The sequence below is a fragment of the Hyperolius riggenbachi genome, chromosome 1 (assembly GCF_040937935.1).
Source record: "Hyperolius riggenbachi isolate aHypRig1 chromosome 1, aHypRig1.pri, whole genome shotgun sequence".
Classification (NCBI taxonomy): Eukaryota; Metazoa; Chordata; class Amphibia; order Anura; family Hyperoliidae; genus Hyperolius; species Hyperolius riggenbachi.
Genome location: NC_090646.1, coordinates 687538164 through 687561267, shown reverse-complemented (window position 1 = coordinate 687561267; position 23104 = coordinate 687538164). Strand labels below are relative to the sequence as shown.

At 51.0% G+C, this 23104-nt stretch overlaps 1 protein-coding gene across 1 annotated transcript in view; it reads right to left on the bottom strand.

Annotated features, from left to right (window-relative positions):
• Positions 1-23104, bottom strand: part of LOC137532643 (long-chain-fatty-acid--CoA ligase ACSBG2-like) — a 37368-nt gene that overhangs the window by 8288 nt on the left and 5976 nt on the right. Inside the window, exons 2-7 of the mRNA XM_068253390.1 lie at positions 20309-20354; positions 13018-14201; positions 12159-12427; positions 11258-11346; positions 2330-2450; positions 1853-1933 (exon numbers count right to left, since the gene is read on the bottom strand). Of these exons, the coding sequence (XP_068109491.1) occupies positions 1853-1933; positions 2330-2450; positions 11258-11346; positions 12159-12427; positions 13018-14201; positions 20309-20349 (1785 nt within the window). The 5' untranslated portion in view covers positions 20350-20354. The remainder of the gene's footprint in view (positions 1-1852; positions 1934-2329; positions 2451-11257; positions 11347-12158; positions 12428-13017; positions 14202-20308; positions 20355-23104) is intronic.

The following is a 23104-nucleotide window of genomic DNA, read 5'->3' as shown; positions in this document are numbered from 1 at the left end:
TTGTAGGATGAGAAGATCAGAGATATGGGTTACAGTAATCTGCTGGACCACGGGTTATAGGATGGGAAGATCAGAGATATGGGTTACAGTAATCTGCTGGACCACGGGTCGTACTCGTAGGATGAGAAGATCAGAGATATGGGTTACAGTAATCTGCTGGACCACGGGTTATAGGATGAGAAGATCAGAGATATGGGTTACAGTGATCTGCTGGACCACGGGTCGTACTCGTAGGATGAGAAGATCAGAGATATGGGTTACAGTAATCTGCTGGACCATGGGTTATTGTCTGGGAAGATCAGAGATATGGGTTACATTAATCTGCTGGACCATGGGGTTGTGGGATGAGAAGATCAGATATGGGTTACAGTAATCTGCTGGACCATGGGTCGTGAGCTGGGAAGATCAGAGATATGGGTTACAGTAATCTGCTGGACCACGGGTTATAGGATGGGAAGATCAGAGATATGGGTTACAGTAATCTGCTGGACCACGGGTCGTACTCGTAGGATGAGAAGATCAGAGATATGGGTTACAGTAATCTGCTGGACCACGGGTTGTAGGATGAGAAGATCAGAGATATGGGTTACAGTAATCTGCTGGACCATAGGGTTGTGGTCTGGGAAGATCAGAGATATGGGTTACAGTAATCTGCTGACCTATGGGTTATTGGCTGGGAAGAGCAGAGATATGGGTTACAGTAATCTGCTGGACCACGGATTGTAGGATGAGAAGATCAGAGATATGGGTTACAGTAATCTGCTGGACCACGGGTTGTAGGATGAGAAGATCAGAGATATGGGTTACAGTAATCTGCTGGACCATAGGGTTGTGGTCTGGGAAGATCAGAGATATGGGTTACAGTAATCTGCTGACCTATGGGTTATTGGCTGGGAAGAGCAGAGATATGGGTTACAGTAATCTGCTGGACCACGGATTGTAGGATGAGAAGATCAGAGATATGGGTTACAGTAATCTTCTGGACCATGGGTTATTGGCTGGGAAGATCAGAGATATGGGTTACAGTAATCTGCTGGACCATGGGTCGTAGGATGAGAAGATCAGAGATATGGGTTACAGTAATCTGCTGGCCTATGGGGTTGTGGGATGGGAAGATCAGAGATATGGGTTACAGTAATCTGCTGGCCTATGGGGTTGTGGGATGGGAAGATCAGAGATATGGGTTACAGTAATCTGCTGGACCATGGGTCGTGGGCTGGGAAGATCAGAGATATGGGTTACAGTAATCTGCTGGACCATGGGGTTGTGGGATGAGAAGATCAGATATGGGTTACAGTAATCTGCTGGACCATGGGGTCGTGAGATGGTAAGATCAGAGATATGGGTTACAGTAATCTGCTGGACTATGGGTCGTGGGCTGGAAAAATCAGAGATATGGGTTACAGTAATCTGCTGGACCATGGGGTCGTGGGATGGTAAGATCAGAGATATGGGTTACAGTAATCTGCTGGACCACAGGTCGTACTCTTAGGATGAGAAGATCAGAGATATGGGTTACAGTAATCTGCTGGACCATGGGTTATTGGCTGGGAAGATCAGAGATATGGGTTACAGTAATCTGCTGGCCTATGGGGTTGTGGGATGGGAAGATCAGAGATATGGGTTACAGTAATCTGCTGGCCTATAGGGTTGTGGGATGGGAAGATCAGAGATATGGGTTACAGTAATCTGCTGGACCATGGGGTTGTGGGATGGGAAGATCAGAGATATGGGTTACAGTAATCTGCTGGACCATGGGTTATTGGCTGGGAAGATCAGAGATATGGGTTACAGTAATCTGCTGGACCATGGGGTTGTGGGCTGGGAAGATCAGGAACTAGGAGGATCTTACAGAATAGAGCAGAGAAAGTGGCTCCTTAATCTGTCCTCTCCATTGTACTATCGCCTTCAGCCTGGGCAGTTTCTCTCGTATCTGGAAAACAAAAAGAATGGTCACTTCACTGGAAAATGTTCCTTATGGAGACAAGCTCAGATGGGTGCAACCCACTGAGAACTAATTTAATATATGGTGGTAAGCAATCTAAACCATGTAACCCATTTCTGTTTCTTGGAGACTCTGGAGAGAAGATCTTTATTATCCCCAAATTCCCTGCTCTGCACAGTAGCCACAAACTTCTTCACAGATTAGGATAGTGCCTGCCACACCATTATCAGGAACTCCCCTTCCTATGCTGTATGCCCCTCCCCTTCCTATGCTGTATGCCCCTCCCCTTCCTATGCTGTATGCCATGAGGACTGTGTTGATTACATCAGGTTGATTACACATCCCACCTTCCCCCTCCCCATTATACGTGGACCTCTCTCTCACCTCCAGGATCTTCTGCAGCTGGTGGTCATTCTGTACCAGGATTATCTGAGTCTGGGAGTCCTCCGCCACACCAAGGCACCACGACGCAGTGCATGATGGGTCTACACCAACAGCCAGGCCTCTGGAAGAGAGAGACCATGAGAGGCCACCATCACACCACTCGCCAGGATACCCCTTCAACATCTCTGGCAGATTTATTAAAAAGGGACCCCAGGTGAGAGGTATATGGAGGCTGCCATATTTCCTTGTAAACAATGCCAGCTGCCTGGCAGCCCTGTTGATCTTCCGAAATCAGTCGTGTCGAAACCCTGCAACAAGCATACAGCTAATCCAGTAAAACAGAAGTCAGTTGAGTCAGTACCTGATTTGCTGCATGCTTGTTCAAGGTCTATGGCTAAAAGAATAGGATCAGGACTGCCAGGCAACTGGTATTGTTTAAAAGGAAATTTGTCAGCTTCCATATCCCGCTCACCTCTGGTTCCCTTTAAAAGGGGAACTCGAGCCATATCAGATTTTCCTCGAGTGAAGGGAGAGAATTGAGATTTTTTGTTGTCTGTAATTGAGCCATAGCTCCCAACTGTCCCTCTTTTGGAGAGACAGTCCCCCTCCCCTCATTTGTCCCCCTTTCAGGACTGATTTACAGATCTGTGTAACTATATGTCTTTTAGCTACTGAAACATATGAAGGAGAATGCACCAGGATAGAGAGGACCAGTGTGGTATGAATTATAAAACGTTTTCATATGAAATCTTTATGGTATGCGTGACTAGGGGTGTGGCGGGGGCGTGGCCAGGGGCACAGCCTAAGTATCCCTCTTTCCTATGTCAAAAAGTTGGGAGGTATAGTAGGTGGAGCCATTCCTTTGCAGGGCTAGAGAAGAGCAGACGGCACTAACACCATTATTCATGGTCAGATACTGGTGTACTGACACAGCTACACACAAGGCAGCCATCGGGGGGGGGGGGGGGGGCGCACAACTGACACTGCAGTGAGGGGCCCAGGGCTTCTTGGGGCTTTGCACCCCCCCCCCCCCCCCCAAGCGCTGGAAGAACCGCATGTGTTGGCTGCGGGCCTGTGGCTCACTAACCAGCACACCGCGTTCCAGCACTGAGAGAAGAGTAATATCAGCGCTTGAATGTGCAGAGCAGATGATTGAGCCGGCTACAGGCTACCTATACTGGGGCACCACCTGTACCTGGCTACCTATACTGGGGCACCACCTGTACCTGGCTACCTATACTGGGGCACCACCTGTACCTGGCTACCTATACTGGGGCACCACCTGTACCTGGCTACCTATACTGGGGCACCACCTGTACCTGGCTACCTATACTGGGGCACCACCTGTACCTGGCTACCTATACTGGGGCACCACCTGTACCTGGCTACCTATACTGGGGCACCACCTGTACCTGGCTACCTATACTGGGGCACCACCTGTACCTGGCTACCTATACTGGGGCACCACCTGTACCTGGCTACCTATACTGGGGCACCACCTGTACCTGGCTACCTATACTGGGGCACCACCTACACCTGGCTACCTATACTGGGGCACCACCTACACCTGGCTACCTATACTGGGGCACCACCTACACCTGGCTACCTATACTGGGGCACCACCTACACCTGGCTACCTATACTGGGGCACCACCTACACCTGTCTACCTATACTGGGGCACCACCTACACCTGGCTACCTATACTGGGGCACCACCTACACCTGGCTACCTATACTGGGGCACCACCTACACCTGGCTACCTATACTGGGGAACCACCTGTACCTAGCTACCTATACTGGGGCACCACCTATACCTGGCTACCTATACTAGGGGCACCTATACCTGGCTACCTATACTGGGGGCACCTATACTGGGTCACCACCTATACCTAGCTACCTATACTGAGGCACCACCTATACCTGGCTACCTATACTGGGGCACCACCTACACCTGGCTACCTATACTGGGGCACCACCTACACCTGGCTACCTATACTGGGGCACCACCTATACCTGGCTACCTATACTGAGGCACCACCTACACCTGGCTACCTATACTGGGGCACCACCTATACCTGGTTACCTATACTGGGGCACCACCTATACCTAGCTACCTATACTGGGGCACCACCTACACCTGGCTACCTATACTGGGGCACCACCTACACCTGGCTACCTATACTGGGGCACCACCTATACCTGGCTACCTATAATGGGGCACCACCTATACCTGGCTACCTATACTGGGGCACCACCTATACCTGGCTACCTATACTGGGGCACCACCTATACCTGGCTACCTATACTGGGGCACCACCTATACCTGGCTACCTATACTGGGGCACCACCTATACCTGGCTACCTATACTGGGCCACCACCTATACCTGGCTACCTATACTGGGCCACCACCTATACCTGGCTACCTATACTGGGCCACCACCTATACCTGGCTACCTATACTGGGCCACCACCTATACCTGGCTACCTATACTGGGCCACCACCTATACCTGGCTACCTATACTGGGGCACCACCTATACCTGGCTACCTATACTGGGGCACCACCTATACCTAGCTACCTATACTGGGCCACCACCTATGGACAAAAGAGGCACAGGAAGAGAAGAGGGGGAGAAAAGAGAACGGATAAAGGATAAGAACCGACTTACAAGTCCCTATCTCATTTGTTAACCGGGGTCTACCTGTATTTTGCTAGTATTTAGCTCCACCCACAACCCATGCCATGGTCATGCCCACTTTTTGCCGCATCACACTGTGCATGCCGCTTTCTTCAGTGTCGGGGCCATGCACACTTTTCGCAGCAGCGCACTTACATGGGGGTGGGGTGGTTAGTGAGCGGGCACAGCAACCAGTGGGTGGGCTCAGGGAGCGGAGCCCAGGTCTGATTATGTGTGAGGGGCCCCAAAATTTCTGATGGCGGCCCTGGCTACACATTATAGATATTGCCCAGAATTCATGGTGTAGAATAGATTTTATGCCTCAAGGCCAGATCCTAGAGGTTTTAAAAATCAAATGTTTGATATTTTCCATTCATCAGCCAGCAGCAACCACAGAGCGGGTGGAGCAACGAAAAAACCGCGGCCACAGAGCGGGCGAGGGCACGGAAGACGCGGCCACAGAGCGGGCGAGGGCACGGAAGACGCGGCCACAGAGCGGGCGAGGGCACGGAAGACGCGGCCACAGAGCGGGTGGAGCCATGAAAATGCAACATCGCCCTGCTTTAAGATGAACAACCAGATCTTTGGAGAAAAAAAAAAAAAAAAAAAAGTGGAATTTGTTAGATTGAATTAAAATCCTGATCTCTGTAGCAGGACGCTGAGGGACTCACGTCAAGAGTAACCAACGGCTCTGTATATATTGCACCCACAACATTCTACCTCATAGCCAAGCCTCACCCTCCGCTGAACATTCCTGACTGCTGCATCAACTTCAGGCAGCCACCATCTTAACTCAAAAGCAAAAAGCAAAAAACAAAAATACATCATCAAAAAAAGCAAAGTGCAAAACCAACAACTGCAAAGAAACACAAGAGGAGTGTGCGTTTTCTGTGTGTGCGATTCCTGGAGCCTCTTGGAGAGGTGATCTCAGGAGCACTTGTGGTGTAGTAACCCGGGATGCTGCAACGGCTGGAGAAATGAGGGGAGATGCTACCTAACCTAATAAGGAATAGAAAGGGTTAAGTGAAGAACAAGAGGGGGTGGGGAAATAATAAATGGGGGAGGGGTGGTAGATTATAAAATATATGTAATGAGGCCATTAGTGAGGCCCACATTTTATCTGGTAACACAGGGTGCGGTCTAGGCATAGAAGGGTGAACAATGGGGCAACATAATACTTCAATAAATAGACTCGCTGGAGTCTATAAAGCAGCAACATAGAAAGGAGGACAGGGCAATGTCTCATTATTGTAAAACGCAATACTTTGTATTATTCAGCACAAAGACTTTACCACTTACTGGACTCAGCCAAACCCAGTACTCTGAACTGTTCAGACATTCTTCAGTCTCGCTTTTCTTTATTTGTATCCAACCAATCTGTTCAGCTGCTAAATCTATTTTTTTGGGCAGTACTAAATGTATATTTTTTGTATAGTTCATACAATCAAAAATGTAATTGTTCCAGTTTTGCCCTTGTTCCCGGATTATTCTGATCCATGCTAGAGCTCTCTGTGCTCAGGAGAGACACTACCGCATTGTCTGATCCATGCTAGAGCTCTCTGTCCTCAGAAGAGACACTACCGCATTGTCTGATCTCTGATCCATGCTAGACCTCTCTGTCCTCAGAAGAGACACACTACCGCCTTGTCTGATCCATGCTAGAGCTCTCTGTCCTCAGAAGAGACACACTACCGCATTGTCTGATCTCTGATCCATGCTAGAGATCTCTGTCCTCAGAAGAGACACTACCGCCTTGTCTGATCCATGCTAGAGCTCTCTGTCCTCAGAAGAGACACCCTACCGCATTGTCTGATCTCTGATCCATGCTAGAGCTCTCTGTCCTCAGAAGAGACACACTACCGCATTGTCTGATAGATGCTAGAGCTCTCTGTCCTCAGAAGAGACACACTACCGCCTTGTCTGATCTCTGATCCATGCTAGAGCTCTCTGTCCTCAGAAGAGACACACTACTGCATTGTCTGATCTCTGATCCATGCTAGAGATCTCTGTCCTCAGAAGAGACACACTACCGCCTTGTCTGATCCATGCTAGAGCTCTCTGTCCTCAGAAGAGACACCCTACCGCCTTGTCTGATCTCTGATCCATGCTAGAGCTCTCTGTCCTCAGAAGAGACACACTACCGCCTTGTCTGATCTCTGATCCATGCTAGAGCTCTCTGTCCTCAGAAGAGACACACTACCGCCTTGTCTGATCCATGCTAGAGCTCTCTGTCCTCAGAAGAGACACCCTACCGCATTGTCTGATCTCTGATCCATGCTAGAGCTCTCTGTCCTCAGAAGAGACACACTACCGCATTGTCTGATCTCTGATCCATGCTAGAGCTCTCTGTCCTCAGAAGAGACGCCCTACCACATTGTCTGATCTCTGATCCAAGCTAGAGCTCTCTGTCCTCAGAAGAGACACACTACCGCATTGTCTGATCTCTGATCCATGCTAGAACTCTCTGTCCTCAGAAGAGACACTACCGCATTGTCTGATCTCTGATCCATGCTAGACCTCTCTGTCCTCAGAAGAGACACACTACCGCATTGTCTGATCTCTGATCCATGCTAGACCTCTCTGTCCTCAGAAGAGACACACTACCGCATTGTCTGATCTCTGATCCATGCTAGACCTCTGTCCTCAGAAGAGACACACTACCACATTATCTGATCTCTGATCCATGCTAGAGCTCTCTGTCCTCAGGAGAGACACTACCGCATTGTCTGATCTCTGATCCATGCTAGAACTCTCTGCAGGGCAGTTTCTAGGCTAAAATGCACCCAGTGTGAGAGTGTAAAAATTGCGCCCCCCCCCCCCGTGCCGGAGCCAGGTATAGGTGCTGCAGTATAGGTTAGCTAGGTCTAGTTGCACTCAGTATAGGTAGTGGGCTATAGGTCCCCCCCAATATAGGTAGCCAGGCATAGGTGCCCCAGTATAATTGCCCCGAGTATAGATTAGCCAGGTAGGTGCCTCCAGTATAGGTATCCAGTATAGTTCAGGGGCGGACTGGCCAGGGGGGCAGGGGGGCAATCTCCCCCCAGTCCACCTTTCATTCAGTGATTTAGGGTAGGTTTGGTGTATTGGGGTTTGTTGTAAGGCAATGCTAGCTGATAAAAGTGCAATCAGAGGACAGGCAAGCTGGTAAATATACACAGCATGATGCAGAGCTTGCCTGGAGGGTCCATGTGCAAACATCTGTCTGGTCTCTCCCCATTGTTATTATGACTGCATGTGTGGATAAGGTGTTATACAAGCTAAAGTTTTTGACAGTCCCTAGAATCCAGGAGGGCTACTTTCCGACTTGTGTGAGAGACTGGCAGGGACAGGAGTCCTATTACAGGCAAGTAGCCTCTGTGTGATGTGCAATACAGATAAGCTCTCTGCTCCATCTCAGGCTATTCTCAATTTCTCTCCACTCCTCCTCTCTCTGGGCTAGTGCACGCCAAAATCGCAATAGCAATCGCTAGCAATTTTCAGAGCGTTTTTTTTTAATGAATTGCTCCAAAAAATGCTACATGCAGTGTGTAGCATTTTTTGGAGCAATTCATTAAAAATAGCTCTGAAAATCGCTTCAAAAAAAATCACTCACAAATTGCTAGCGATTGCTATTGCGATTTTTGCGTGCACTAGCCCAGAGGAGTGGAGAGAAATTGAGAATAGCCTGAGATGGAGCAGAGAGCTTATCTGTATTGCACATCACACAGAGACTACTTGCCTATCATAGGACTCCTGTCCCTGACAGTCCCTCACACAAGTCAGAAAGCAGCCCTCCTGGAGTCTAGGGACTGTCAAAAACTTTTCAACTTGTATAACACCTTATCCACACATGCAGTCATAATAACAATGGGGAGAGACCAGACACATGTTTGCCCACGGACCCTCCAGGAAAGCTCTGCATCATGCTGTGTATATTTACCAGCTTGCCTGTCCTCTGATTGCCTTACAACAAACCCAAAATACACCAGACACCAGACCTGCCCTAAATCACTGAATGGAAGGCGGCCTGGGGGGAGATTGCCCCCCTTCCCCCCTGGCCAGTCAGTGTAGCTGCATACAGTGCTTCCCTGAACTAATTACTTTGCAGTCCCCTGGGGAGAGGGAGGGAGAGTTCACAGCGCCCTTTGGCTGTCTGCGCTCAGGGCTGCCGCACGGCTGCACGGCCCCTATGGCCCATACTCATGAGGGACTTTTGTCGCCTCAACACGCGGCGTGAGTATGGGCCGTCGCACGCGCGCGCACCCCGAACTGTCGCCCGCCGCTCATGTCGCCATGCGATTGAAAGTTTCAATTGCATGGCGACAGTCGCCGCCGCACCTCCCCCGCAACTGTCGCTAGTCCGCGTGAGTACGCGGACTAGCGACAGCAACCTCCATTGTATCAAATGGAGCTTCCGGCGGGGGGAGGAGGAACGTCGGCGACAGCTTCCGCCTCGCCGCTGGTCCCTCTTCCGCGTGTGTACGCGGAGGGACCTGGCGAGAAGCTGTCGCCGGCCTGTCGCCCACACGCTCACGTGTGCTGGCGACAGGCAACATTTGCAGCCCGTGAGTACGGGCCACTAGAAACGGGTCTGACTCTCTGTCCTCAGAAGAGACACACTACCGCATTGTCTGATCTCTGATCCATGCTAGAGCTCTCTGTCCTCAGAAGAGACACACTACCGCATTGTCTGATCTCTGATCCATGCTAGAACTCTCTGTCCTCAGAAGAGACACACTACCGCATTGTCTGATCTCTGATCCATGCTAGAGCTCTCTGTCCTCAGAAGAGACACACTACCGCATTGTCTGATCTCTGATCCATGCTAGAACTCTCTGTCCTCAGAAGAGACACACTACCGCATGGTCTGATCTCTGATCCATGCTAGAGCTCTCTGTCCTCAGAGGAGACACACTCCCGCATTGTCTGATCTCTGATCCATGCTAGAACTCTCTGTCCTCAGAAGACAGACTACCACATTGTCTGATCTCTGATCCATGCTAGACCTCTCTGTCCTCAGAAGAGACACTACCGCATTGTCTGATCTCTGATCCATGCTAGAACTCTGTCCTCAGAAGAGACACTACCGCATTGTCTGATCTCTGATCCATGCTAGATCTCTCTGTCCTCAGAAGAGACACTACCGCATTGTCTGATCTCTGATCCATGCTAGAGCTCTCTGTCCTCAGAAGAGACACACTACCGCATTGTCCGATCTCTGATCCATCCTAGACCTCTCTGTCCTCAGGAGAGACACACTACCGCATTGTCTGATCTCTGATCCATGCTAGACCTCTCTGTCCTCAGAAGAGACACACTACCGCATTGTCTGATCTCTGATCCATGCTAGAGCTCTCTGTCCTCAGGAGAGACACTACCGCATTGTCTGATCTCTGATCCATGCTAGAGCTCTCTGTCCTCAGAAGAGACACACTACCGCATTGTCTGATCTCTGATCCATGCTAGAGCTCTCTGTCCTCAGAAGAGACACTACCGCATTGTCTGATCTCTGATCCATGCTAGAGCTCTCTGTCCTCAGAAGAGACACTACCGCATTGTCTGATCTCTGATCCATGCTAGAGCTCTCTGTCCTCAGAAGAGACACACTACCGCATTGTCTGATCTCTGATCCATGCTGGAGCTCTCTGTCCTCAGAAGAGACACACTACCGCATTGTCTGATCTCTGATCCATGCTAGAGCTCTCTGTCCTCAGAAGAGACACTACCGCATTGTCTGATCTCTGCTAGACCTCTCTGTCCTCAGAAGAGACACTACCGCATTGTCTGATCTTTATACATTGTATTTGGCTAGTCAGTTGGCAAACAACAGTCTCATGCTGGGAACACACGTTTTGTTTTTGCGGTAGACTCGTTGCGATGGATTCCTTCGATAGATAAATTCCGACATGCCCGATTCTCCGCTCGATTGTTTTCCGCTCGATTTCTCATACAAGTGAATGGAAAAAAAAAAAAAAAGGTAAGATAAACGAGCAGAAGATAAGAGAATTGAATGGTAAATGGACGGCGGAGAATTGACCACAAAAACCCGTATGGTGTGTTCCCAGCATTAGGAATAGCAGTCTGAGGTCTCCACCTCATTGCAATCTGCCTCTTATCTACACAACATTCCTGTACATTGGATCATCTTCCCCAGTTCCCTTTACTCTGAATGTGTTTTGTGCTGAAGGGAACTTTGTGCTGAGTGACCACTTGTGACAAGAGCTGCCCCATTGCCAACCAGGTGGCCCGATGAGTGGTGAAGAGTCTTACCCGGCCATAATGGCTCCAAGGAGAGCAACGAACCATTCCAGAGAATTCTGTCCCAGGATCAGGACCCCTCCAAAGCGCTCCAGACCCAACTGCAATATAGAACACAATGTCACCTTCACATACAGCAAGCCTAGGTGTCAGACAGGAGCAGATGGCCTAGAGCAGGCAGCCCAGCATAGCCTTCCACCAGATCTCCACACTGCCACTGCCGATCCCATAAACATCTGTATACCATTGGGGGGGGGGGGGGGGGGTGTCCTAGAAACAGTGGAGGAAACACACAAGACAAGAGCACTTCAGCATATGGCATTATTTCCCAAGTGCAGAATTTTTCTAAGGGCCTTTGGATAATTTGTTTAAAATTCCAGCAGAATTGACATTTACTGTCCTGGTGAGGGAGCAGGGAGGAGAAGGACAGCAGGGCGTGAAGAGGGAGCAGGGAGGAGAAGGACAGCAGGGCGTGAAGAGGGAGCAGGGAGGAGAAGGACAGCAGGGCGTGAAGAGGGAGCAGGGAGGAGAAGGACAGCAGGGCGTGAAGAGGGAGCAGGGAGGAGAAGGAGAGCAGGGCGTGAAGAGGGAGCAGGGAGGAGAAGGAGAGCAGGGCGTGAAGAGGGAGCAGGGAGGAGAAGGACAGCAGGGCGTGAAGAGGGAGCAGGGAGGAGAAGGAGAGCAGGGCGTGAAGAGGGAGCAGGGAGGAGAAGGAGAGCAGGGCGTGAAGAGGGAGCAGGGAGGAGAAGGAGAGCAGGGCGTGAAGAGGGAGCAGGGAGGAGAAGGAGAGCAGGGAGTGAAGAGGGAGCAGGGAGGAGAAAGAGAGCAGGGAGTGAAGAGGGAGCAGGGAGGAGAAAGAGAGCAGGGAGTGAAGAGGGAGCAGGGAGGAGAAGGAGAGCAGGGAGTGTCTCACCCTGAGGAGTCCTCTAGCCACCATGCCACACAGCTTATAGTACTCCAGGTAGGTGGTTCCCGTCCAGCCATCACCGGTCCAGCTGTACAGCGCAGTCTTCTCACCATGCCGGCTCACTGCCCGAGAGAAGAACTCCGGCACAGTCACTGGCGGGATGGAAGCAGGACTGGATCGCTCCATTTTCAGTGTGACGGCACCGTCTCTCCGCACAGTCCACAGAGAGTCCGCAGGGGCCACACACCCGCTATACGCAGAGTCCAGCCTCAACCCTGCAAGACAGGAACATGCATGACATAAGAGGACTACAGACTCAGGAGAGTCCCCGCAAGACTCCACTGCTGTATAACAATATTCAGAGGAGCTCACCAATACCATATGTCCTACCATATTATTATTATGTATTTATATAGCACTGACATCTCCTGCAGCACATTACAGAGTACATAGTCATGTCACTGACTGTCCTCAGAGGAGCTCACAATCTAATCCTACCATAGTCATAGTCTAATGTCCTACCATATTATTATTATTATTATTATGTAGTTATATAGCACTGACATCTTCTGCAGCACATTACAGAGTACATAGTCATGTCACTGACTGTCCTCAGAGGAGTTCACACTCTAATCCTACCATAGTCATAGTCTAATGTCCTACCATATTATTATTATGTATTTATATAGCACTGACATCTCCTGCAGCACATTACAGAGTACATAGTCATGTCAATCACTGAACCGATTTAGGTTAATACTACAATGCAATGAAACACTATGCATTTCCTGTGCAGGGGGCCCCAGTCCTTCCCTTGCTCCATGTTCCAACCCCTCAGACTGGCACATAACCAGCTTTGACTCACCTGGTTGTGCACTATTTTCTTGGATCTCTTGATGTTCTTTGGGATGTACTTTTTTGCAAGATTTCAGGTTTTTCCCATCTGTTTGGAGCAGACTTTGAGTCTCAGCCTTCCCATAATCTTGTTCTTCACACTTCTTGTCCTGTTCCTCATTTACATCCATGGTATCTGGAGTCCTTTCACACTTTCCTTGTGTATTAGGTTCTGACCCGTGTGTGGTCCCCTCATTCTCTTCTGACCCGTGTGTCGTCCTCTCATTCTCTTCTGACCCGTGTGTCGTCCTCTCATTCTCTTCTGACCCGTGTGTCGTCCTCTCATTCTCTTCTGACCCGTGTGTCGTCCTCTCATTCTCTTCTGACCCGTGTGTCGTCCTCTCATTCTCTTCTGACCCGTGTGTCGTCCTCTCATTCTCTTCTGACCCGTGTGTCGTCCTCTCATTCTCTTCTGACCCGTGTGTCGTCCTCTCATTCTCTTCTGACCCGTGTGTCGTCCTCTCATTCTCTTCTGACCCGTGTGTCGTCCTCTCATTCTCTTCTGACCCGTGTGTCGTCCTCTCATTCTCTTCTGACCCGTGTGTCGTCCTCTCATTCTCTTCTGACCCGTGTGTCGTCCCCTTGGTTCCCTCATTCTCCTCTTGCACATCATGCTCTGGTTTATCTGTGGACTTCTGGTTTCTCTTTTCTGGTTTGTCCATTTCTGGTCCACCTTTGGTCTCTTGGTTCCTCTCGTTTTCCTCTAGTTCTGATCCAGCTGTGGCTGACTTGGTTTCTCCTGTTTTTTCATGATCATTTGACTCATTCTTGAGGGTCTGGGTTTCCCCCTCTTGACAGTGTGGATGTTGACTCACAGATGAGCCCTTCTCGCTGGTAGCCTCATACGGGTTACTGTGGGGACCTTCCTTTGCTGGGCTCCTAGCCGGGTTTCCAGGGAGGACTGCTCTTCCATCATCAGTGGCTTGGCCATGTTCTGCATATCCAGGTGATTGCACCCAGTTATCTCGAGAACCTTCATTTTCCTGCAAGTAGTCCTTCTCACTTTCTGGTACGGTCTCCCAGGATTCCTGCTCTTCATGGTCACCTCTAGCTTGGGAAAGGTCTTCCCCATGGGCCTCCTCGGGGGGCTTTTCCTCCTGTCTGGACTCCGTGGTCTGTTCTTTTCCATTTTCCCATTCTTGGATGTCCACAAAGCTGAAATGACACAAAGTGTAAGGTAACGTGGCATAACATTCCCTAAATCACTGCCTGGGCAGGCCATGGCCCCGGGACAGAACCTGCATTTGGACAAGGTCACAAGGTATGAAATATAGCAATCTAACCATGGATAATGACTGCCAGTCCCCCTCTGACCTGTCCAGACCCCACACAGACCTGGAAAAGGGGACATTCTGCTCCTGTTCCAACACACCAGCATACAAGGACAAAGCAGCATACCTGTAAACCAACAGGCTAACATACCCATCAGTGCACCATACACGGCTTGTAGGATAGCTGTAGAAGAATCAGATTTACCGATATTCTACCACTTCATTCATACAGTAAAACATTGGTAATGTGACCTCACCCTCTACTCTCACACAATCTTCCACTGGTGGGCAACTAATACCCACCTCCCCCGGGGAGCAACCCCTTGTGTGCACTTCTCTGTATGCCAAGTTGACAAGCATCGAGAAGGTGGTACTGAGCATGCATTGCACAAGTGCAGAAGTAATGTATTATTTAGTATTCATATAGTGGCAACATCTTCTGCAGCACTTTACAGAGTACATAGTCATGTCACTGACTGTCCTCAGAGGAGCTCACACTCTAATCCTACCATAGTCATAGCCTAATGTCCTACCATATTATTATTATGTATTTATATAGCACTGACATCTCCTGCAGCACATTACAGAGTACATAGTCATGTCACTGACTGTCCTCAGAGGAGCTCACACTCTAATCCTACCATAGTCATAGTCTAATGTCCTACCATATTATTATTATTATTATTATGTATTTATATAGCAGTGACATCTCCTGCAGCACATTACAGAGTACATAGTCATGTCACTGACTGTCCTCAGAGGAGCTCACACTCTAATCCTACCATAGTCATAGTCTAATGTCCTACCATATTATTATTATTATTATGTATTTATATAGCAGTGACATCTCCTGCAGCACATTACAGAGTACATAGTCGTGTCACTGACTGTCCTCAGAGGAGCTCACAATCTAATCCTACCATAGCCATAGTCTAATGTCCTACCATATTATTATTATGTATTTATATAGCACTGACATCATCTGCAGCACATTACAGAGTACATAGTCATGTCACTGACTGTTTATAGTGATAGGTCTATGTATGTATCGTGTAGTGTATGCATCAGTCTAGGGCCAATTTAGGAGGGGAACCCTAAGATAACCTGGAGTGAAAGGAATATAGAGGCTGACATGTTTATTTCCTTTTGAACAATGCAGATTGCCTGGCTGTGCTGCTGATCCTCTGCCTCTAATCTATAACTCCATGCACAGAGCACTAAACTTCCAGGAAGCGGGAGGAAGGTACACAGACGACACACACATACTGTATAACACACACAGGATGCAGCGGTGTGTGTCCTGCACAGGGGACGGGGTATAGGGTACAGGCACTGTCACAGGAAGGGTCACACACAGGATGCAGCGGTGTATGTCCCACACAGGGGACGGTGTATAGGGGACCAGCACTGTCACAGGAAGGGTCACACAGAAGATGCAGCAGTGTACGTGTTCCACACGGGACGGTGTATAGGGGACAGGCACCGTCACAGGTCAGACGTCACACAGGATGCAGCAGTGTATGTGTCCCGCACAGGGGACGGTGTATAGAGGACAGGCACTGTCACAGGAAGGGTCACACACAGGATGCAGCGGTGCATGTGTCCCACACAGGGGACGGTGTATAGGGGACAGGCACTGTCACAGGAAGGGTCACACACAGGATGCAGCAGTGTATGTGTCCCGCACAGGGGACGGTGTATAGGGGACAGGCACTGTCACAGGAAGGGTCACACACAGGATGCAGCAGTGTATGTGTCCCGCACAGGGGACGGTGTATAGGGGACAGGCACTGTCACAGGAAGGGTCACACACAGGATGCAGCGGTGTATGTCCCACACAGGCAACAGTGTATAGGGGACAGGCACTGTCACAGGTCAGACGTCACACACAGGATGCAGCAGTGTATGTGTCCCACACAGGGGACGGTGTATAGGGGACAGGCACTGTCACAGGAAGGGTCACACACACAGGATGCAGCAGTGTATGTGTCCCACACAGGGGACGGGGTATAGGGTACAGGCACTGTCACAGGAAGGGTCACACACAGGATGCAGCGGTGTATGTCCCACACAGGGGACGGTGTATAGGGGACCAGCACTGTCACAGGAAGGGTCACACAGAAGATGCAGCAGTGTACGTGTTCCACACGGGACGGTGTATAGGGGACAGGCACTGTCACAGGAAGGGTCACACACAGGATGCAGCAGTGTATGTGTCCCGCACAGGGGACGGTGTATAGAGGACAGGCACTGTCACAGGAAGGGTCACACACAGGATGCAGCGGTGCATGTGTCCCACACAGGGGACGGTGTATAGGGGACAGGCACTGTCACAGGAAGGGTCACACACAGGATGCAGCAGTGTATGTGTCCCGCACAGGGGACGGTGTATAGGGGACAGGCACTGTCACAGGAAGGGTCACACACACAGGATGCAGCAGTGTATGTGTCCCACACAGGGAACGGTGTACAGGGGACAGGCACTGTCACAGGAAGGGTCACACACAGGATGCAGCAGTGTATGTGTCCCACACAGGGGACAGTGTATAGGGGGCAGGCATTGTCACAGGTCAGACGTCACACCCACACAGGATGCAGCAGTGTGTGTCCCACACAGGGGACGGTGTATAGGGGACAGGCACTGTCACAGGAAGGGTCACACACACAGGATGCAGCAGTGTATGTGTCCCGCACAGGGGACGGTGTATAGGGGACAGGCACTGTCACAGGAAGGGTCACACACAGGATGCAGCAGTGTATGTGTCCCACACAGGGGACGGTGTATAGAGGACAGGCACTGTTACAGGAAGGGTCACACACAGGATGCATCGGTGTGTGTCCCGCACAGGGGACGGTGTATAGGGGACAGGCACTGTTACAGGAAGGGTCACACACAGGATGCAGCGGTGTATGTCCCACACAGGCAATGGTGTATAGGGGACAGGCACTGTCACAGGTCAGACGTCACACACAGAATGCAGCAGTGTATGTGTCCCACACAGGGGACAGTGTATAGGGGACAGGCATTGTCACAGGTCAGACGTCACACCCACAGGATGCAGCAGTGTGTGTCCCACACAGGGGATGGTGTATAGGGGACAGGCACTGTCACAGGAAGGGTCACACACAGGATGCAGCAGTGTATGTGTCCCACACAGGGGATGGTGAATAGGGGACAGGCACTGTCACAGGTCAGACGTCACACACAGGATGCAGCAGTGTATGTGTCCCGCACAGGGGACAGGCACTGTCACAGGAAGGGTCTCACACAGGATGCAGCAGTGTGTGTCCCACACAGGGGACGGTGTATAGGGGACAGGCACTGTCACAGGAAGGGTCACACACAGGATGCAGCAGTGTATGTGTCCCACACAGGGGATGGTGAATAGGGGACAGGCACTGTCACAGGTCAGACGTCACACACAGGATGCAGCAGTGTATGTGTCCCGCACAGTGGACGGTGTATAGGGGACAGGCACTGTCACAGGAAGGGTCTCACACAGGATGCAGCAGTGTGTGTCCCACACAGGGGACGGTGTATAGGGGACAGGCACTGTCACAGGAAGGGTCACACACAGGATGCAGCGGTGTATGTGTCCCACACAGGGGACGGTCTATAGGGGACAGGCACTGTCACAGGAAGGGTCACACACAGGATGCAGCGGTGTATGTGTCCCACACAGGGGACGGTCTATAGGGGACAGGCACTGTCACAGGAAGGGTCACACACAGGATGCAGCAGTGTGTGTCCCACACAGGGGACGGTGTACAGGGGACAGACACTGTCACAGGTCAGACGTCACACACAGGATGCAGCAGTGTATGTGTCCCACACGGGACAGTGTACAGGGGACAGGCACTGTCACAGGAAAGGTCACACACAGGATGCAGCAGTGTATGTGTCCCGCACAGGGGACGGTGTATAGGGGGCAGGCACTGTCACAGGAAGGGTCACACACAGGATGCAGCAGTGTATGTGTCCCGCAAAGGGGACAGTGTATAGGGGACAGGCACTGTCACAGGAAGGGTCACACACAGGATGCAGCAGTGTATGTGTCCCGCACAGGGGACGGTGTATAGGGGACAGGCACTGTCACAGGAAAGGTCACATACATGATGCAGCGGTATATGTGTCCCACACAGGGGACGGTGTATAAGGGACAGGCACTGTCACAGGTGAGACGTCACACAGGATGCAGCGGTGTATGTGTCCTGCACAGGGGACGGTGTATAGGGGACAGGCACGGTCACAGGTCACACACAGGATGCAGCAGTGTATGTGTCCCACACAGGGGACAGGCTATAGGGACAGGCACTGTCACAGGAAGAGTCACACACAGGATGCAGCAGTGTATGTGTCCCACACAGGGGACGGTGTATAGGGGACAGGCACTGTCACAGGAAGGGTCACACACATGATGCAGCAGTGTATGTGTCCCACACAGGGGACAGGCTATAGGGACAGGCACTGTCACAGGAAGGGTCACACACAGGATGCAGCGGTGCATGTGTCCTACACAGGGGACGGTGTATAGGGGACAGGCACTGTCACAGGAAGGGTTACACACAGAATGCAGCAGTGTATGTGTCCCACACAGGGGACGGTGTATAGGGGGCAGGCACTGTCACAGGAAGGGTCACACACAGGATGCAGCAGTGTATGTGTCCCGCACAGGGGACGGTGTATAGAGGACAGGCACTGCTACAGGAAGGGTCACACACAGGATGCAGCAGTGCATGTGTCCCACACAGGGGACGGTGTATAGGGGACAGGCACTGTCACAGGAAGGGTCACACACAGGATGCAGCGGTGTATGTGTCCCACACAGGGGACGGTGTATAGGGGACAGGCACTGTCACAGGTCAGACGTCACACACAGGATGCAGCAGTGTAGGCGTCCCGCACAGGGGACGGTGTATAGGGGACAGACACCATCACAGGAAGGGTCACACAGGAAGCAGCAGTGTATGTGTCCCACACAGGGGACGGTCTATAGGGGACAGGCACTGTCACAGGAAGGGTCACACAGGATGCATCGGTGTGTCCCGCACAGGGGACAGTGTATAGGGGACAGGCACTGTCACAGGTCAGACGTCACACACACAGGATGCAGCAGTGTATGTGTCCCACACAGGGGACGGTGTACAGGGGACAGGCACTGTCACAGGTCAGACGTCACACACACAGGATGCAGCAGTGTATGTGTCCCGCACAGGGGACGGTGTATAGAGGACAGGCACTGTCACAGGAAGGGTCACACACAGGATGCAGCAGTGTATGTGTCCCGCACAGGGGACGGTGTATAGGGGGCAGGCACTGTCACAGGAAGGGTCACACATACAGGATGCAGCAGTGTATGTGTCCCACACAGGGGACGGTGTACAGGGGACAGGCACTGTCACAGGTCAGACGTCACACACACAGGATGCAGCGGTGTATGTGTCCCGCGCAGGGGACGGTGTATAGGGGACAGGCACTGTCACAGGTCAGACGTCACACAGGATGCAGCAGTGCATGTGTCCCACACAGGGGACGGTGTATAGAGGACAGGCACTGTCACATGAAGGGTCACACACAGGATGCAGCGGTGTATGTGTCCCGCACAGGGGATGGTGTATAGGGGACAGGCACTGTCACAGGAAGGGTCACACAGGATGCAGCGGTGTATGTGTCCCGCACAGGGGACAGGCACTGTCACACACAGGATGCAGCGGTGTGTCCCGCACAGGGGACGGTGTATAGGGGACAGGCACTGTCACAGGTCAGACGTCACACACAGGATGCAGCAGTGTATGTGTCCCGCACAGGGGACGGTGTATAGAGGACAGGCACTGTCACAGGAAGGGTCACACACAGGATGCAGCAGTGTATGTGTCCCACACAGGGGACGGTGTATAGGGGACAGGCACTGTCACAGGAAGGGTCACACACAGGATGCAGCAGTGTATGTGTCCCGCACAGGGGACGGTGTACAGGGGACAAGCACTCACCTCTCGGTTGAATCTCCCTCAGGGGACTCCTGGGAGGACATCTTTCCTGCACAAGAATATTATTGGAGTTAAATGAGGAGATAAAATAATCCGGACATTTCACACAACTTCCTAATGTGAGAATCACTGTCAGCAATCATGGCAAATAGAGACACGTCACCTGTGATGGGACAAAGTCTGCAGGGACAAGTACATAAACAGAGCGTCCTGGGGACAAGTTCTCTGCACCTAGGAAGGGAAGGGGGGGCAGGGAGCGGGCGCCACCAGCCTCTGGCGCGGGCAAGGAGCGGGCGCCACCAGCCTCTGGCGCGGGCAAGGAGCGGGCGCCACCAGCCTCTGGCGCGGGAATGGGAGGGGGGGGGGGGGGAAGAGAACCAAACTCTGTGAGGGACACACACTGAAAACAATGGAATAGTCTTAATGCTTCAGAACAGCCCCATGTCTTCCTTGCTGCCGCCCACCAGAACATTTAGGCCACACTCCTCTCCAGGCACTTGCGCAGTAGCACTGAGCCACTTATGGGGTCCACACTCAGCAATGGGGGGCCGGAGGATGAGGTGTAAGGATTCTATAGCATCCAGACCTCCCTCCTAGGCAGGTGCATCTTCTGTAACCTGAGCTTCCCCGATGTACATTTTACAGCACACCTGAAGTGAGGGGGAATACGGAGGCTGCCATATTTACTTCCTGTTAAACAATACCAGTTGCCTGGCAGCCCTGCTGATCTATTTGGCGGCAGTAGTGTCTGAATCACCAGAAACAAGCATGCAGCTAATCTGGTCTGATCTGATAATGTCAAACATCTCATCTGCTGCATGCTTGTTCAGGGGCTATAGCTATTAGTATTAGAGTGACCAGATTTTTGTCCGTTTAACCTAGGCTGACCAGGCGTCCTCTTTTGCCCGGACAGGTCCACTTTCTACGACCTGTCCGGGCCGTCCTCCCGGGTTTTTGGAAATGTCCGGGTGAAGAGAGCTGAACACAGAGTGAGCCCAGCTGCAGAAGAGCTGGTTTGTTCAGTGTGGGAGTCAGGAGCAGACTGGCCAGGGGGGAAGGGGGGCAATGTCCCCCCAGGCACCTTTCATTCAGTGATTTAGGGCAGGTCTGGTGTATTCAGGTTTGTTGTTGTAAGGCAATGTGAAACACTAGGCTAGCTGATAAAAGTGCAAATAGAGGGCAGGCAAGCTTGTAAATATACACAGCATGATGCAGAGCTTACCTGGAGGGTCCGTGGGCAAATATCTGTTTAGTCTCTCCCCATTGCTATAATGACTGCATGTGTGGATAAGGTGTTAACAGTTGAAAAGTTTGTGACAGTCCCTAGACTCCAGGAGGGCTGCTTTCTGACTTGTGTGAGAGACTGGCAGAGCCTCCTGTTTTCCTGCACTTCATCATAAACGCCTTTGTTAGCTTAAATTAACCCCAAAGTGTTCAGTTAAATCACTGAGAGATCCAGCTTTCAGTATGGGCAAATGAATGGCAAAACGTTCAGTACAGCATGTTTAACTTGTCTTTTCTCAGCAGTTACAGTTTTAGGTTGAACAGAAGACATACAGCCATCCAGTTCAGCCAGAATACTAAATCATTGTGCTTACATAGCATTGTTTTTACAGTCTTCTCTGGAGTTCTCACCATGATTGTCATTTGTCACCTGCCTGTGTGATTTTATTGCATTTTGTGGGGAAATCTTCTGCGAATCTGATTTTGTGGTCGGCCGGTCCTCCACCACCATGTGGTCTGGGGAAAAAATAAAAAAAAAAACGCCCCTCCATGCCCACGAAGTTGTACTGCACACTGCTAAGGTCTTGTATATTTGGCCCCACCCATGACCACGCCCACATACTGTTGTGATCGTCCTCTTTTTTTGGAAATCAAAATATGGTCACCCTAGTTTAACCTAGGATGGGCGGAGCTAACATAATGATGTAACAGCGAGGCATAAGAAAGCAGTGTTTACGCCGTGATGTGGTCAGACGAGGATTCACATCATGGGTGTGCAGAAACTGTATGATGCTATTTAATAGTATGCCATAATCCCAAAGCAGCAAACACAGCCAACTATGACCATTAAATAAATGCAGCAACAGTTACCCCAGACAACAAAATAAACGCAATGGGGGCAACATGTCAGCACAAAATACACGCAATGGGGGCAACATGTCAGCACAAAATACACGCAATGGGGGCAACATGTCAGCACAAAATACACGCAATGGGGGCAACATGTCAGCACAAAATACACGCAATGGGGGCAACATGTCAGCACAAAATACACGCATTGTGGGCAACATGTCAGCACAAAATACACGCATTGTGGGCAACATGTCAGCACAAAATACACGCATTGTGGGCAACATGTCAGCACAAAATACACGCAATGGGCAACATGTCAGCACAAAATACACGCATTGTGGGCAACATGTCAGCACAAAATAAATGCAATGTGAGAAACGTCAGCACAAAATACACGCATTGTGGGCAACATGTCAGCACAAAATAAACGCATTGTTGGCACATTTCACCTGGAAAAAAAAAAAAAAAAAAAAAAAGCGCATTTACTCACCTGACAGAAGTCTCCTCTCCCTCCTGGCCGGCCTCTGGCGCGCTGCTCCTGTGACCATCTTGCTCCTCCTGCAGTCTCCCGTGCTGACAGGCAGAGCAGGGCTACGGCAAGATGGCGCCTGAAGCCCTGTACTGGAGACACAAATAGTCTCCAGTACAGGGCTTCGTCAGCCATCTTCCCGTAGCCCTGCTCTGCCTGTGCCTGCTGAACACTATGCAGGCTGCTGGAGCGGG